At 40.1% G+C, this 17,801-nt stretch overlaps 1 protein-coding gene across 2 annotated transcripts in view; it reads left to right on the forward strand.

Annotated features, from left to right (window-relative positions):
* LOC101438270 (phospholipid-transporting ATPase FetA-like) overlaps nt 1-17,801 on the forward strand; it is a 216,293-nt gene that overhangs the window by 5,570 nt on the left and 192,922 nt on the right. For both annotated transcript variants that reach the window (XR_011649425.1, XM_058302050.1), the window contains exon 2: nt 7,387-7,430. Coding sequence is in view for 1 of the 2 variants with exons in the window: in XM_058302050.1 (XP_058158033.1) it covers nt 7,387-7,430 (44 nt within the window). In the remaining variant the exon portion in view is untranslated. The remainder of the gene's footprint in view (nt 1-7,386; nt 7,431-17,801) is intronic.

A 17,801-nucleotide genomic window follows, 5' to 3' on the forward strand; every position in this document is an offset into this window, starting at 1 on the left:
GCAATACCAACAAAGGTCTGCTCGGAGTATGGCCAAACTGGAGAAATTGCCAGTACTATCCTTACTCATGTTCCATACTCATGTACGCTGCGCCATAGTCCCAAGGTCTTGGAACCCTTTTCCCTATCTAGAGAGACAGGTAGAGTGACTTCGTGGACCAAGGTGGGAGCTGGTACATCTTTGAAGTTTCCCGTTTTGACAGGAGGGAAGAGAGAGGACAACGTACTACAATTTTCACCAGGAGTAGCACTCTGGAAGAGGAGCACCATACACTTAAACTCCCTTTCATGCTCTTCCATAATGGAAACAGCATGATATGAGCAGTGGGCCGGCCTGCTGCACAAGTGTAACAGTTGCTTTTGTTCAGACTCTGGACTGTATATTTGACCCATTCTACCCAGGCATTTGCATCCCTATATCCTGTCTGTATTTCTATGGTCTGCTTTAAATCTTTTGCCTTACGTATCTTGACTGCTTTGGGATCATTCTGCATTGGGGAACTGGCCTTTGGTGGGTTTGCCCTTGATATCTCTGAAGAGTTAGCTGGAGGGGATATTGTTGACATATCCACAGGGGGAGAAAGGACTCGAATATGGAGCCTCCCCAGAGGATCTTTACCTGTAATGTCCACCCCCATCTCATAGAATTTGTCAGGGGAAGAATAACAGTGTTATTGCTGAATTTGTCTGCCTTTCTAATGGTTATTACCACTGGGTTACACTGGAGGTTTTTTCAGTCTGATGGGGTATTACCTTTATAAAAGGCTATTTGTCCTGCAACAGTTTCTAGTGAGTACAGCCTCCTCCATTCCTGGTGGTCCACCCCTTGTACACCGTAGTCCACTACACAAAGCTCCAATTGAGATGGGTGGGCAGTTGAGATAACCTCTTGGTGACTCCAGGCATATATATTTATTTCACGCATTCAGCAGCTGATGTCCTTAATCTGCACACCTTATCACTTAGCAGGCATCAAACTGCACAGTCTGGGACACTAGGCCTTCGGTTATATTTACCATCAATTTAACAGGGCTTGTTGTGACCTGAAACTGAAACATAGTATAATTATTCTTATTTTTAGAAACTTTAAATCCTTCATCTGCTCCTCTCTCAAGACACTAGACAAGGTGAATATAAATAATAGCCTGCCCTCTAAGTGGAGGGATATTTTCCACAAAGTTTACTGATACAGAGTCCAACCATTCCCTTCCCCTTTCTGATATGCCCTCCCAAATATTGCCTTCTCAGAGTGATCCTTAAGGGATCTGAAGTTGAAGTTATTTCCCAGGGCTCAGATTGTGTTGTTAGGTACTTACTGTCCGGCTGGGGTACTGGTCGTTTTACTCGAGAGTAGTGGGTCCAGCCTTTTTCTGCTATCCGGACTACAGTCTCATTTGTCAACAGAACTTGATAGGGTCCTTCCCAGGTTGGCTGAAGTTTGGACTCCTCCCACAACCTGATTAGGACCCAACTGCCGGTTTGGTGTTAATGCACAGTGAATTCGAGAGGTGGGGTCTGGGCCAGTACACGATGCCTGAAGACACCATTGGCCCCCTGGCTTCGGCTCCACCCTCGCTTTGCACCACTTTTCAAATTCTTGGTGCCAAAGCCGCTAGAACCCCTTTTCCTTCCCTCTTCCAACTGCAGAGCTGGCTCTGGTTTCCCCTTTATGTGAAAACTAAACTTAACCCTTTCCTTAAAAATAGCAGGGAGGGACCTGCATATTAGGTTTAGGATATAAATATCACTGTTTCTTGTTGCTTGGCACGCCGGACATTTTATCCAGGTTGTGCACCTATTCTTGCAAGATGGTTAATAAAATTCTTCTCCACAATCGAGTGAGCTTTTGTTCTCTTACAGGTGCAACTTTCTCTCTAACACTTGGGACATCTAAGAAGCTTTCCTGAGGATGATTATGTAAATTGAATCTTACCCAGTAGTACCTAGCCAGGTCTAAACGGGAAAATGGAGTTCTAGGCATTTGGCATAGTATATGCAAATATTTGAGTAAAAAATTTTGGTGACATGCTGGAAGTTTCAGGTACTTTGAATACTAGAGAGTTGTCTTTGGGCAGGAGGATGGTGAGAAAGACTAGGAAGTAAATAGGGGCCAGATAATGAAGAAGAATTTGGACTTTACCCTGAGGGCAGTGGAAGGTTTTTAAGCAAAAAAAGTAACAAAAAGATAGTGTTACCAGAATTTATGTAGGTTCTTGGCTATGCTTCAGAAATGAATTTTATGAGCACGCAGGGTGAGTTAGGCCAGTAATTTATTTGAGTAGGGAGGGAAGAGAAATGGGAGAAAATAACAAAGCAGGAGTCCCAGGTAGAGAGGAAGGGGGTGAAAAGGGATGAAGAGGGCTGATTTACAAACTACAATTCCCCATTATAGATTATAAATCCCCAGGTTTACTTGCGTGGCCACGTGACAGAGGAAGAGTGGCGAGAGTGGCACACAGAGGGCAGGGAACAGGTCCAGAGGCAAGAGAGCAGGGCAAGAGTGCACTCAGGCCTCACAGTTTGCTTTATAAACTATTAATTATTCCACCCCTTTGCTAATGGCAGGGGAGGGGTTCCAGGTGTTTGCTCTTTTGATTGATTGCTCCACCCATCAATCGCCTCAGGAGGACCCAATGGTAAAGTCCCTAGGGAACATCCAGGCTTTTCCTTGTTCCCAGAAGAAGAAGTCTTTGTTCTGGATAGCAGAATCCTGGGGGTGGGAGTCTTCCAGCAGCCATCTTGGGGATTACTGATGTCCATGTGGACTGTCTGCCAGGTTCCAGATCGTCTGTTAATTCCCTATTTTACTAGCCTGCTTCAATAGCATTTCAGAAAGACCACTCTGACTAGATGATGAAGAGTCATTTGAGGGGGAAGGGGCATGTGCAAAACCAGAGTGTATGAGGCTAATGATAGTGGACTGAACTTAGGAAGATGCTGTGGGGGTAGAGAAAAGTGATTGATGGATCCAAGAGTTAACTTTATGAAAGAGGGAGAATGTATAGACCTTCATGATTAATTACAAGTTGAAGAGTAGAGAGAGTTGTCAAAGATGACTCTTAAGATTCTGACTTGGGCAACTATGTAAATGGTAATACTAGTAAGTAATATAGGAAATACAAGAAAAAGCACAGATTTTGGGTATGTAAGAAATGGGAAACAGATGATTTTGGTTTTGTACATGTAGATTTTTTAAATTGTGGTAAAATGCACATAACATAAAATTTTACCATTCTAACCATTTTAGAGTGTACAATTTGGTGGCATTGATTACGTTCACAGTGTTGTGCAACCATCACCACTATCTAGTTTCAGAATTTTTTCATGGCTCCAAAAGGAAACCCCATACCCATTAAGCAGTCACTCCCCAGTACATGCAGATTTTGAGGCAGTTATGGGACATCCAGAAACAGATGTTCAGCAGCCATTTCATTTGTAGTTTGGAAGCTCAGGATAAAAGTTTAGACTGAAGATAGAAATTTTTGAATCACGAGCATACTAATAGGGAGTTCTTAACCTGAGGCCTATAGACTTGAGAGAATCTCCAAATGTCTTAAATAGGATGTAAAATGTTTGTCTGAGTGTGTATATTTATTTCTCTGAATAAAGAGACTGTAACATTAATAAGATTCTCAGGGGAATTTCTTAACCTGACAAAAGTTAATAACCACTAATACATGTAGTAAATGAAGCCTCAGGAGTGGTTAAGAGAAATCAAGGAAAATGGGTAGTGATGAAAAGATGGAACCCTGGGTAACATTTAAGGTATAGAGAGGCACAGAGAGTTTCTCTTGAACAGACACATGTAACATAAAAGAAACAATTTAGAGGGCAATGCTATTTCCTGCTCAATGAATGTACCTCACTGTTGCCTCTGCCAAGAATCCATCTACATATTTCACAAACTCTTTCATTTGAGTTCAAACACACTGTTCCTTAAGCACCTAGACTTAACTTCTTGCTAATTTTGTCTTATTTTTGGCTATTTGGTTGGTGGAGAAGGTATCATGCATAATTTTCAAAGTCAATAATAGAGCATTAACTAAGTAATAATTTGCAACAGGTGTGTGTATGTGTGTGCATGCCCACACACAAGCCCATCTGGTAGATTGTGATTATGCTAAACCATTGGTTCTCAAAGTGTGGGCCCTGAATTAACACCATCAACATCATCTCAATTTGTAAGAAGTGCAAATTCTTGGACCATACTACAGGACCATCCTCAAAAACATACAGATATGGAGTTATAAAAATGCTGTGGAAAGGAAATAGTTACTTCTGTGAATACCCTTTCTACCTATCCAGTCTTTTCTGCTGGAATTTCTCAGTCTTCTGTTGAGTCATATCCTTAGCTTTGAAGCACATGAAATGAACCTTACTGGAATTGCACCTTCCCTTTCCTTCCTTTACTCCTACTCAGGATTTTTCAGCTATATGGCCTTGCCTAGAGATGAAGTAGCTACATGCAAATCCCTTAGGTTTCCTAGAATTAGTAGCTTTAGTCAGGAATAAATTAGAAAACACAGACTGAATTTTCAGAATTGGACTTGGCCATTGAGACCTATCAAGGAAGGTTTTCAGGGAAACGGACTTGGCCCAGTGGTTAGGGCATCCTACCACATGGGAGGTCCACGGTTCAAGCCCCGGGCCTCCTTGACCCGTGTGGAGCTGGCCCACGTGCAGTGCTGATGTGCGCAAGAAGTGCCTGCCACGCAGGGGTGTCCCCCGCGTAGGGGAGCCCCATGCGCAAGGAGTGCGCCCCGTAAGGAGAGCCGCCCAGCATGAAAGAAAGTGCAGCCTGCCCAGGAATGGCACCGCCCACACTTCCTGTGCCCCTGACGACAACAGGAGCGGACAAAGAAACAAGACGCAGCAAATAGACACAGAGAACAGACAACCGAGGGGGGGGGGGGCGCGGAATTAAATAAATAAATAAATCTTTTTGAAAAAAAAAAAGGAAGGTTTTCAGTTTCTGCTAATCCAAGGAATTAACCAGGCAGTGCAGTATTTTAGTTGTATCTGTCTTCCCAAGAAGATTGTACCCTAATAAAAAGCAAAAATAATGTCTTATTCATCTTTGCATTTTCACCTATGTCTTAGCATCTGCACATACTAGGTATGTAACAAAAACTTGCCAAATTTAAATTACTTAATCCAGGAGTTAGAACATAAATATTTTAGTTCTGACCCACAGTGGCTTCTAAGCCACTGTGAGCTAATTTGATGGAGCACTTATTTTCTTTTCTGTAGAATAGATTTAATAAGCTTTTCCCTGCCTACTTCCCAGTATCTTTATAAGAAATTAAAGAGAGAATATTATGCGAAATACTTTTTTAAAAGTTCAGAGGACTCTAACTGTGAAGTAGCATAATTTTGATTCAAATGTTCTCTCTTTGGAGGAATAATTGGTTGATTCTGTATTTTAGAGGGAGAATAACAGTAGAATGGGCTAGTAGTCAGAAGATGCTGGTTGTAGTCTGATTGCCTTTCAATTCTTTGGGTCTTAGGTGTCTTGTATCTCAAATGAGGAAGTGTGGATGGGTTTGATTTGTGCAGTGGCTCTCAACCTTGGCTACACATATAAATCACCTGTTACTGAAAAAATACACCTGGAACCCACTCTCATAAATTTAATTTAATTGGTCTGGGATGCAGACTGAGCTTCAAGATTTTTTTTTAAAGATTTATTTTTATTTATTCCCCGCCCCCTGCCCAGTTGTCCATTCTCTGTGTCCATTTGCTGTGTGTTCTTCTGTGACCACTTCTATCCTTATTAATGGCACCGGGAATCTGTTTCATTTTGTTGCATCATCTTGCTGCATCAGCTCTCCGTGTGTGCAGCGCCACTCCTGGGCAAGCTGAACTTTCTTTCACGCTGGGCAACTTTCCTTACGGGGTGCACTCCTTGCGTGTGGGGCTCCCCTATGCGGGGGACACCCCTGCATGGCACAGCACTCCTTGCGTGCATCAGCACTGGGCGTGGGCCAGCTCCACACAGGTCAAGGAGGCCCAGGGTTTGAACCGGGATCCACCCATGTGGTAGGTGGATGCCTTATCCATTGGGCCAAGTCCGCTTCCCTCAAGAGTTTTTAAAATCTCCCCATGTGAGGCCAAGGTTTTGTTTTGTTGTTTAAATCAGCAAAATCATTTTCAGATAAAATCTTATACAACAGAATAGATTATAAAATAAATACCAGTGCTGCTTTTAGAGTAGCTTTTTTTCAGGATTTTAAGCTCCAACTGCCAGTCCCCTTCTATCATTTTCCCACTATAGAACTCCTAAGGCATAATGGAGCACTATTAGAACACTGAAAAAGTGGATGATTTCCAAGATCTTTTCCAGCTCCAAAATAATGTTATGAACGTATATACCTTCTCACAAGATCTCTCTCCTGTTTTTCTAAATACCAATGTCATACTGATTATTATGGGAGCTAGCTTTCCCATTTTATCCTTCTCTGTACCCTTGCTTTTTTGCTCCAAGGCAATAAGTACTCTTCCAAATTCAGTGGGCATAGTAACTTCTGGGTTGCTTATTACCACTTCTCCCCAGAGATTCTGAAGGAATGCATTTTTGGTAGGGACCAGGAATCTGTATTTTCCACAAGGACCTTTTCATGTCTTTTAAATAAGTTGTCTGTGGCCCACGCTTTTGAGAAACACTACTCCAAGAGTGTCTGGATAAAAAGTAAGGAAATAGGGATGCCGAAATATGGGAACATATTAGAATAGTAGATTTCCACCAAAGAGGAGTTATATGGGCATTTAAGCCTTTAAATTATACTCTTTCTGAACCATGGTATTTAATCACAGTTCTCAATGAATACTCTAGAAATGTACTTCAGAATCATTTCTTTATCTGCTGCCAAGACTGTAAGAGAGATGACATAGAATAGTAGTCGAGAGCTGTCAGGCAAGCAGGGATTCAATTCCTGATTCTACCACTTTCTGATATATGATCCTAAGCCAAACCCCTTAACCCTGTTGAACCTCAGATTTTTTCATTGGTAGGAAAAAAGAGTATTGGTTACAGCAATGAAAAGTTAAAAAAAGAAAAGAAAAAGCGGATGCACTCCTTCTAGGCCCAGGTTTTAGTGTAAATTAAATGAAATAATATATGTAAAGCATGTAGTAAAGTAGTAAAGTATCTAGCACAAAGTAAATATTTTAAGTTATTTTTTATTAAAGAAGTTGTGGGTTTACAGAAAAATCATGCAGAAAATACAGAATTCCTTTTGATACATACCCCCACAGTTTTCCCTGTTATTTTAACACTTTGCATTAATGTGGTACCTTTGCTATACACAGTAAATTTTGATAAATGGTAGGTAGTTTTATATTAACAGGGCCTGGGCTAACTGACATGGAGTTTTTGTTTTATTCTTAGGTGGTGTTTCTTTGAGATGAAATACATAAAACCTTTTATTTCAGGTAAGTGCTTAGCTCATATTTGCTGAGATACCCGAAGTTAAACAATCAATAAGGGTATTTGCTTAGTACTACACTGTGCCATGTTATACCCACATAAGCCCGGAAATTGGCCGCTTATACTCCCAGCATAAGGACTTATTAAAGGATTGAACTGAATCTCATCAAGAAGTTTCATACAATTTTAGATCTCCAAGAAATTTTTAAGTGTGGGACTCAGACCTGACTTTCCTCTGAACTGGACTGAAAGTATTTTTTTTGCTCAAAGGTAGGAGGTAAAAAAATTATAAAGTTAAAACTTGAGGTTCTTGTAGAAAGTCTTTGGTTATAACTACTGATAGTATTAGTTCAACCTTGGGAGTTTTGTTTGAGTGTTATTTTTTTAGAGGGAAATGAGAAGAATGTTCTATTTAAAGACTTGAGGCAGACAGGTAAGAGATTTAATTGTGAAGATGTTTGAAACAGAAAGCTGAAGAACTGTTATTCCAACCATGGTGGAAGTGTCTTTAGTGAAAGCTAAAGCTGAGAGAATGTTTCCCAGCTCTGAATATTCAAGGGGAAATAGGAATAGCCCAACAGAGACTTCACTGGGTTTACTGATTTGAGATTATTGATGTTTTAGTAAGATGAATCATGGTTTTAATACTCCTCTCCTGACATTCACCCCATCCTTTATCATTGAGCTTAAGATATGACTATCAAAAGCATCTTATTAGATTTGTTTCTCTTCTTTAGAGATCTAGGTTAATAACCCAGTTTTCCCAATCCCAGATCCTACAATTTGTATCCCAACTTTCACAATTTGTCTCATTAATATCAGTCTTGTTTCAGCTGTGGCCATTTTGGAAAAAGCTTGGACTTTCTATCAAAATCTGGAATTAAACTCTCCAGTTAGTCAGACCAAATGATTGTGTTCTCTCCAACCAAGGAAAAATCTGCCATACTTCTTTGTGGACATGCTTTTTAAAAATTTTAAAGCAGTACCAGAGCTATGGAATTCCAAAAAGTGCATGTGTGTGTGCATTTGGGTAGGAGAGGAGGCTTTTTGGTTTTATTGAAACAAAGTAAGTTTCATTTGAACTTTGTTTATCATTATAATTTTAAAAGCTGAACTTGGAAGAATGGATGGATTTTTTAGTTAAATAGAAGAATGTGAAGGTTATGAAAAAGAGAATTATCCTGATACAGCTGAGATGGGAGAGTTGTTAAAAACTTCACATGGGGCAGCAGATTTGGCCCAGTGGTTAGGGCGTCTGTCTACCACATGGAGGTCCGTGGTTCAAACCCCAGGCCTCCTTGACCCATGTGGTGCTGGCCCACGCGCAGTGCTGATGAGCACAAGGAGTGCCCTGCCACTCAGGGGTGTCCCCTGCGTAGGGGAGCCCCACGCACAAGGAGTGTGCCCCATAAGGAGAGCCGCCCAGCACGAAAGAAAGTGCAGCCTGCCCAGGAATGGGCTGCACACATGGAGAACTGTCCCAACAAGATAATGCAACAAAAAGAAACACAGATTCCCGTGCCGCTAACAACAACAGAAGCGGACAAAGAAGATGCAGCAAAATAGACACAGAGAACAGACAACCGGGGTGGGGGTGGGCGGGGAGAAAGGAAGAGAAATAAATAAATAAATCTTAAAAAAAAATTTTTTTTCACACCGATGCAGATGTGGCCCAAGCAGCTAAGCACCTGCTTCCCACATGGGAGGTCCTGGGTTCGGTTTCTGGTGCTTCCTAAAAACAAAAAAACAAACAAGTAAACAAACCAAAAAACCAAATCAGGGGAACTGATGTGACTCATTGGTTGAGTGCTGGTTTCCCACATACGAAGTTCCAGGTTCAATCCCTGACCCCAGCACCGCAAAAAAAGCAAAAACAAAAACAAAAATACTTCACATGATGCTTCATGTAGTTTGAGCGTTTTCTTTAACTCATGTATACTCAATGTATATGTGAATGTGTTTATATTTATTTATCCAAATATTTCCAGTGTTGTCTGTATTTGTGGCTCTCCAAATCCCATGCTTGAGTTTATGAAGGAAGGAATTTTTTTGCTGGCATCTGACTTGACTCCCATTCTTCAATAGAGAATTTCATCTTCCTTGGCCTTCCTTGTTCATAATCTGTTCTTGTCTCATGCTGGCGTTAGTGCATTTCTGCTTTGACATGGTATATTATCTTGTTGAGGTTTTAGGCTATACAGGCAGGTCTCTGCCCATCTTTGTCTTGCTCTCTTTGTCTTTATTAAAGTCTGTGGTAGTTTCTAAACACATTTTAAGGCTGGGGTGGTTTCCTGTAATGTCTTCCATTGTAGGCTGTTGGCATAGTGCCAAAGCATTGTTCAGTGAAAACTATTCTGATCTTGGGAGTAGAATGATACAATTGAGGTAAGGCAGTGCTTTGATAATCTGTCTCAATCCAAGGAAGAACAAATTTTAGAGTACATACAGAAAATTCTTTAAAAAAATTTTAGTCAGAGTATGTAGAGAATATAATAAAAGCTTAGGACCCTCTCTCCAGAAAAATTAACAGTTTTTTATGTACAATTTCAGGAGTTTTCATAAAGTTTCTGGAGCTCATCTGTTGAATCTTGGCTTAAAACAAAAAACAAAACAACCCCCTCCCCCCTCCCAAAAAAAAAAAAAGATCCAAGAAGTAGTTAGATAATAGTTAGGAGATTTAGAGAAAAGCAATTCTTCATAAATATTGTTTCTCAGGCTTTCAATATATATCAACCAATGGTAAGTTCAAGGCACCTGGAATAGAGATAGTATGTATTCTAGAGTTGTGTACTTTATCTTCCAAATCTTCTTCGGAAGTGAGCTTTGGCACATACTGGAGGTGTTAGGAGCAGAATTGGATAAAATAATGAGGGGAATGACCAGTGAACTCTAAGGAAAGGAGAACCATAGTCTGGTTCAAGTTGAATATTGAGGGACTCAAGGAGTTCCAGGCCCAGAGAAAGTTAATGTTCAAAACAGAGGTCAGCGGGGAAGGTTGAGTTAAAACATTAGGCAGGGGGCCAATAAGGCCTCAAAGAATCAAAAGACTGGAAACAGGAAACAGGCAGAATTTTAATGGAGCAGGTTTTTGAAGCAAGACACAAAGCCTAGAAAGATCCTCTGAGACTGGTACATTTTAAGAGCCTTTTAAGGCATCAGTGGGTGGGGAGGGAGCTGACAAGAGAACAGGTCAGATTCAAAGTTTGGGTTAAGATTGATGACCTCTTTCTTGAAAATTAACGGTCCTCTAGATACCTAATTGATATTAAAAAATCAATAGTTTTCTTAATAATAATTACCAGTTTAAAAATATCATGAAAGAAAGAATCCATTTACATTAGCTATAACATCTTAAAATATCTAAGAATAAATATAAAATAAAATACAAAAGATTTGTATAAGGAAAACTATATAAATTTATTAATGCACGATAAAAGTGACCTGAATATATGGCAAAACATAAGCATGGTCCTGGATGGAAAACAGTGGTGCCACTTATACTCAGACTAAAAGCCAAGATCCTTACAATGGCCTTTTATGCCCTACATATTCTGTCCTGCCACCCCCATCTCCTCTGACCACTTCTCTCCCAGCACTCTAATTCTCACTCAAGTTGCTCCAGCTACTCTGACCTGCTTGGTATTCCTTCTATATATCAGACTTGCTTATGCCTCAGATCCTTTATTGTTCCATCTGACTTAAATACTCTTCCTCCAGCTAGCTCCTTGGCTAACTCCTCTCTCTCCTTCATGTCTTTGCTCAAACCTCCCCTTTTCCATGAGGCCTACCTCAATCACCGTAGACCCTTTCTCTACCCCTATACTCCTGGTCACCCTTAACATAATATTCTTTTTCGCTTTTTCCATAGCATTTATCACATTCCAACATAATTAATAATTAACTTGATTATATTTATTGTTTACTTGCAAAATATAAACTCCACAAGAACAGGAATCTTTGTTTCATTCATGGAAATATGCCAAGTGCCAGAACAATGACTGGTACAAAGAAGGTGCTTATAGAGTGAATGGTGGTAATTTTGATGTTGCAAATATGTCCAATCTCTACAAGTTTACAAGTTCCTGCAATCCAATCTAAAATTTCCTCAGGAATTTTAGTAACATGACAGTTGATTTCAATATTCATCTGAAAGAAAAAGTGTTATAGAATCGAAAAAAAAATTGTGTAAAAAGAACAAAAAGAAGATTTTCCCTACTGTATATTGAAACATGTTATAAAGCTATACTAATTAAAGCAGTGCAGCATTGGTACAGCAATAGAAATAGACCAATGGAAAGAATAAAGAGCCTAGAAAAAGACCAATGCATACATGGGAATTTCATATGGATAAAGGTAGCATTTCATGCTGAAATGAATGATGTTGGAGTAATTGGCTATCAGTTTTGGGGGAAATTAAGAGGTCTGGAGAAGAAGAGAGACAGGAGTCATATGCCTGATTGCTCACAGCTGCAGCTTGGTGAGACAGCATCTTTGATGATGCCTTGATTTGGACACTTTGATGACCTCAGAACTGTAAGCTTTTAACCTAATCAATTCCCATTATAAAAGCCAACACAGGGAAGTGGACTTGGCTCAACAGTTAGAGTGCCCGCCTACCACATGGGAGGTCCACAGTTCAAACCCAGGACCTCCCTGACCCATGTGGAGCTGGCCCACATGCAGTGCTGATGCGGGCAAGGAGTGCCATGCCATGCAGGGGTGTCCCCCGCATAGGGGGGCCCCACGCACAAGGAGTGTGCCGTGCAAGGAGAGCCGCCCAGCACGAAAGAAAGTTCAGCCTGCCCAGGAGTGGTGCTGCACACATGGAGAGCTGATGCAGCAAGATGACGCAACAAAAAGAGACACAGATTCCCGTGCTGCTGATAAGGATAGAAGCAGTCACAGAAGAACACACAGCAAATGGATACAGAGAACAGACAACTGAGGCAGGCGGGCGAGGGGGAAGGGGAGAGAAAGAAATTTAAAAAAAAAAAACAAAAAACCAACACAGTTCTGGTACAATACTCTCAACAGCTTTTAGGAAACTAAAACAGGTAAATTTGTTATAACTCATAAGAGGACATTTTTATAATTGTATTATTTACTGTATCGCCCTTGCTTACAACAGGGTTTACTGTATTACACAGTCTTATGTTTTATCTTTTAATTTTCATTCTGTTAACATATGCATCCTAAAATCCCCCCTTTTAACCACATTCACATATATAATTCAGTGCTGTTAATTATACTCACAATATTGTGCTACCTTCACCACCACCCATTTCTAAAACTTTACAATGAGCCCAAATAAAAATTCTGTATAATTTAAGCTTTAACTTCCCATTCTCTATCTCTACTCCAACCCCTGGTAACCTAAAATCTAGATTCTAACTCTGAGAGTTTGCTTAATCTTATTCATATCAGTGAGCTCACACAACATTTGTCCTTTTGTATCTGGCTTCTTTCACTCAATATAATGTCTTCATGGTTCATACATGTTATCACGTGAATCAGAACTTCATTCCCTTTTTTTTCTTTTAAAGATTTATTTATTTATTTCTCTCCCCTCCCCCCGCCCACCCTGGTTGGTTGTTTTCTGTGTCTATTTGCTGCGTCTTCTTTGTCCGCTTCTGTTGTTGTCAGCATCATGGGGATCTGTGTTTCTTTTTGTTGCATCATCTTGTGTCAGCTCTCCGTGTGTGCACCGCCATTCCTGGGCAGGCTGCACTTTCTTTCGCACTGGGCGGCTCTCCTTATGGGGCGCACTCCTTGTGCATGGGGCTCCCCTAAGCGGAGGACACCCCTGCGTGGCACGGCACTTCTTGCGCGCATCAGCACTGCTCATGGGCCAGCTCCACATGGATCATGGTGGCCCGGGGTTTGAACCGCAGACCTCCCATGTGGTAGACGGTCGCCCTAACCACTGGGCCAAGTCCACTGCCCTTCATTCCTTTTTAATGCTGAATAATATTCCATTGTATGTATAATACAACATTTTGTTTATCCATTCATCTGTTAGTGGACACTTGGGTTGCTTCAGTCTTTTGGAAATTGTGAATAATGCCTCTGTGAACAATTCTGTGCAAGTATCTGTTCGAATTCCTACTTTCAATTATTGTGGGTATTTACCTAGTAAAGGGATTTCCAGGTCATATACATAGCTTTCTGAGGAGCTGCCAAACCATCTCCCATGGTGGCTGTACCATTTTACATTGCCATCAGCAATGAGTGTTCCTATTTCTCCATATCCTCTCCATCACTTGTAATTTTCTGTTTTTTTAATATTAGTCATACTAGTGGGTGTGAAATGGTATTTCATTCTGATTTTATTTGCATTTCCCTAATAGCTAATGATGTTGAGCATCTTTTCATATGCTTTTTTAGCCATTTTTTTATCTTCTTTGGAGAAATGCCTATTCAATTTTTTGCCCATTTTTTACTGGGTTGTTTGTCTTTTTATTATTGAGATGTAGGATTTCTTTATATATTCTGGATAGTAAACCCTTATCAGATATGTAGTTTCTAAATGTTTTTTCCCATTGAGTAGGTTGTCTTTTCACTTCCTGTGGGCTTATTTTTTGGGTTCTGTATTGTGTACTATTGATTTACATATGTCTTTCCACCATACTACTCTCTCCTGATTACTGTAGCTGTATAATAGCCCTTAATATCAGGTAGAATGACTCTTTCCACTTTATACTTACTTTTTATTTTAAAAAATTATTTTTATATCAATGTTATAAGTTACTCAATTAACACAAGGTAACTACAATAACAATAAATCTGCTTTAGTCAGCAGTTATACTCCCTCTACCCCTTTTTTCTGTTCATTCCTCAATCTTGAGAAATTTGGGATGATGTCCACTCTGCTTCAGGCTGAGAAGGGATGTAGATATGGGGCAGAAGAAAAGAATTGTGTTTGCAGTTAAAGATACTCCTTGCTTTGGGGATGGGGCTGGTCCATCATCATTGTTTTGTTAGTTGTCCAGAGCAGGCCTGAAGAACTGGAGAGAAGGAGTTGGACACATAGCTGCTGGGTTTAAGGGTTCCAGCAGCATAGGAACAATCCATAGGTTTTAAGTCTCTGAGAAATATACTTAATAGGTAAATTGAAAATTATAGGTTCAAACAAAAGACATAGATGAATCATGATTAGGGGATTTATAAATGAGTATAACTGTGTTATACTGGGAAAATCATTTTTCATATATTCCCAGACAGAGCCCATTGAAGGGGTATTGATTTCATGAGGCCATATGGCTTGCCATGGTGTCTGGACGTCCCAAGGCCCTCAGAAGCAAATTTTCTCCCCCTGAGATGGCTCTCTTATCTGTTTGCTCATTGTTTGCACTCATTGTCTGCTTGGGTTTTGTTTTTGGTTTTTTTTTGCTTGTTGTCTGCTTATTGTTTGTTTTTTCCTTTGGGAGGCACTGGGAACTGAACCCAGAACCTCTCATATGGGAGACAGATATTCAACAGCTTGAGCCACATCTGCTCCCTGCTCGTTTATTTTTGCTCATTTTCTGCTCATTGTTTTTGTTCTATGTCCGCTTGTTGTTTGTTTGTCTTCTTTAGAAGGCACTGGGAACCGAACCTGGGACATCTCCTTCCAGGAGCACTTTTGTTTGAGGTTTTGTTTAATGTGGCAGTTTGTGAAGTCTGGCTGAGGCCTGCATAAGCGTAACCTCTGGAATGACCTCCTGACTCACTTTAAAATCTCTTAGCCATAAAAACTCTATTTTATTTAATATATTCCCTTTTGATCAAGGTCTTTCTCCAAATTCATCACTGATTAATGCTTGGTAATAATCCGTCTGCATGAGGGAGGCTCAGCCCTGGGAGTCATGTCCCATGTGGGGATGTGGTTGGGAAGATAGTGAGTTGATTTGCAGTTTGGCTTAGAAAGGCCACACTTGAGTAATAGGGAGGTTTTCAGGAGGTAGTTCTTTCCCCCCCCCCTCCCTGCCACCCTGCTGTTTTTGCTGTCTGTATCCATTCACTGTGTGATCTTCTGTGTCTGTTTCTTTTTGTCTTCTATTCTCATTTCCTCCTCCAGACTTCACTGAGATTCCATCCTGGGGAAGGAGGCTCTTAGGCATTAATTATAATTAGGCTTGGTTTTATTGTTACAGGAATAAGGTTCAGAAGTGTAAGCATTAAGATCAAGGGCTTGGCTTATTAGCCTATTTTGTTTTTTGTTTTTTTAAATTAGGCAAGGCTTATATATTCGAGAGCTTTTGGCCATGTTATTTGAGAAAGCAGCAGGACTTTCCCAGGAGGGAAGTTTATTATTTTGTTAGCTACCGTGTGGGCCTCTACCTATACAGAAAACATGCCTATGGCAACAAGGACATACTTATATATCCAAATTTATACAGTTTTTGATATTCAAAAGGCCCTGTCTGATATTCAAAAGACACCTGACTGAATCCCACCCTTACTTTCTTACCAGGGTTATGTTAATTGGTATGTAGAACATCATTTATATACTTGCTTTCTTATGTAAAGTTCTTCTTTTTCTTTTTCCCCTAAAGATGAAGCTTTGACCTGCAGCTAGCTGCATGTACCTTCAGAGAAATTGCAGAGTAAAACAGTATAAATGCCAAGGAAATTTGGTTGTTTCTGTGATATAATGTTTTTCTAAGAATAAAAATTGCATCATTCCCATAACTGCCCCCTATTGTTGACACTTTATATTGGTGTGGTGCCTTTCTTACAATTGATGCAAGAATATTCAAATAGTATTAACTATAGTCCATGTTTTGCTTTAGGTGCATTTTTCCCATGTACCACCCTCTTATTAACACCTTGTACTAGAGATGTACTTTTGTTATAGATCCTGAAAGACCATTCTTATATTTGTACTATTGACCACAATTGTTGTCCACAGGGTTTACTGTCTTATATAATCTCATGTTTTATCCTCTGACTTTTGTTCTAGTAACATATATAAACCTTTTAACCATGTTAACACACAATCCTCAGTGCTGTTAATTGCACTTACAATATTGTGCTACCATCACCTGTGTCCATTACCTAACCATTACAGCCAACCTAATTATAAATTCTGCACAGATTAAGCATCAGCTCCCATTGTCAACCTCCTTTCTATCGCCTGGTAAACTATCTTCTAGATTCTACCTTTATGAGTTAGTTTATAATACATAAATCATATTAGTGAGATCGTACATATTTGTCCTTTTGTGTCTGGCTTATTTCACTCAACTTAAGGTCCTCAAGGTTTAACCATGTTGTTGCATGTGTCATTCCTTCTTACAGCTGAGTAGTATTCCATCATATGTATATACCACATTTTGTTTATCCATTCATCTGTTGATGGACATTTAGGTTGCTTCTATCTTTTGGCAATGTTGAATAATGCTGCTATGAACATTATTCTGCAAACATCTGTTTGTGTCACTACTTTCAGTTTTCCTGAATCTATACCTAGCGGCTGGATTGCCAGATCATATGGCAATTCTATACTCAGCTTCCTGAGAAACCACCAAACTATCTTTCAGCAGCTATACCATTCTGCATTCCAACCAGCAGTAAATGAGTTTTCCTATTTCTCCATATCCTCTTCAACATTTGTAGTTTCCTTTTTTTTATTTTAAATAGTGGCCAATATAGTGGATGTGAAATATCTCATCGTAATTTTGATTTGCATTTTCCTAATAGCTAGTAATATTGAGCATCTTTTCATGTGCTTTTTTTTTTATCGCCGCCCCCCCCTTTGTGGCTTTTTGCTTGCTGTCTGCTTTCTGTGTCCATTCACTATAAGTCCTTCTGTGTTTGTATTTATTATTTTTAATCCTCCCCTCCCGTGGCTTGCTTGCTGTCTGCTCTCTGTGTCCATTAGCTGCACGTTCTTCTATGTGTTTTGCTTGTCTCCCTTTTTGTTGCATCACCTTGCTGAGTTGGCTCTCTGCAGTGCTTGCGGGCCAGCGGCACTCAGTGGCGCCCAGGCCGGCGGCTCTCCACAGCATGTGGTCAAGCCTGCCTTCACAAGGAGGCCTCAGGACACAAACCCAGGGCCCCGCATATGGTAGATGGGAGCCCAACTGATTGAGCCACAGCCGCTTTCCTTCATGTGCTTTCTAGCCATTTGTATTTCCTCTTTGGAAAAATGTCTGTTCAAGACTTTTACCCATTTTTTAATGGGGTTGTTTGTCTTTTTATTGTTGAGTTGTAGCATTTCTTTATATATGCTGGATATTACACTCTTATTGGATATGTGGTTTCCAGATATTTTCTCCCATTGAGGGTCTACCTTTTCACTTTCTTGACAAAGTCCTTTGAAATACGAAAGTTTTTAGTTTTGAGGAGGTCCCATTTGTCTGCTTTTTCTTTCATTGCTTATGCTTTGGTTGTAA

Source organism: Dasypus novemcinctus, chromosome 8 (genome assembly GCF_030445035.2).
Source record: "Dasypus novemcinctus isolate mDasNov1 chromosome 8, mDasNov1.1.hap2, whole genome shotgun sequence".
Classification (NCBI taxonomy): Eukaryota; Metazoa; Chordata; class Mammalia; order Cingulata; family Dasypodidae; genus Dasypus; species Dasypus novemcinctus.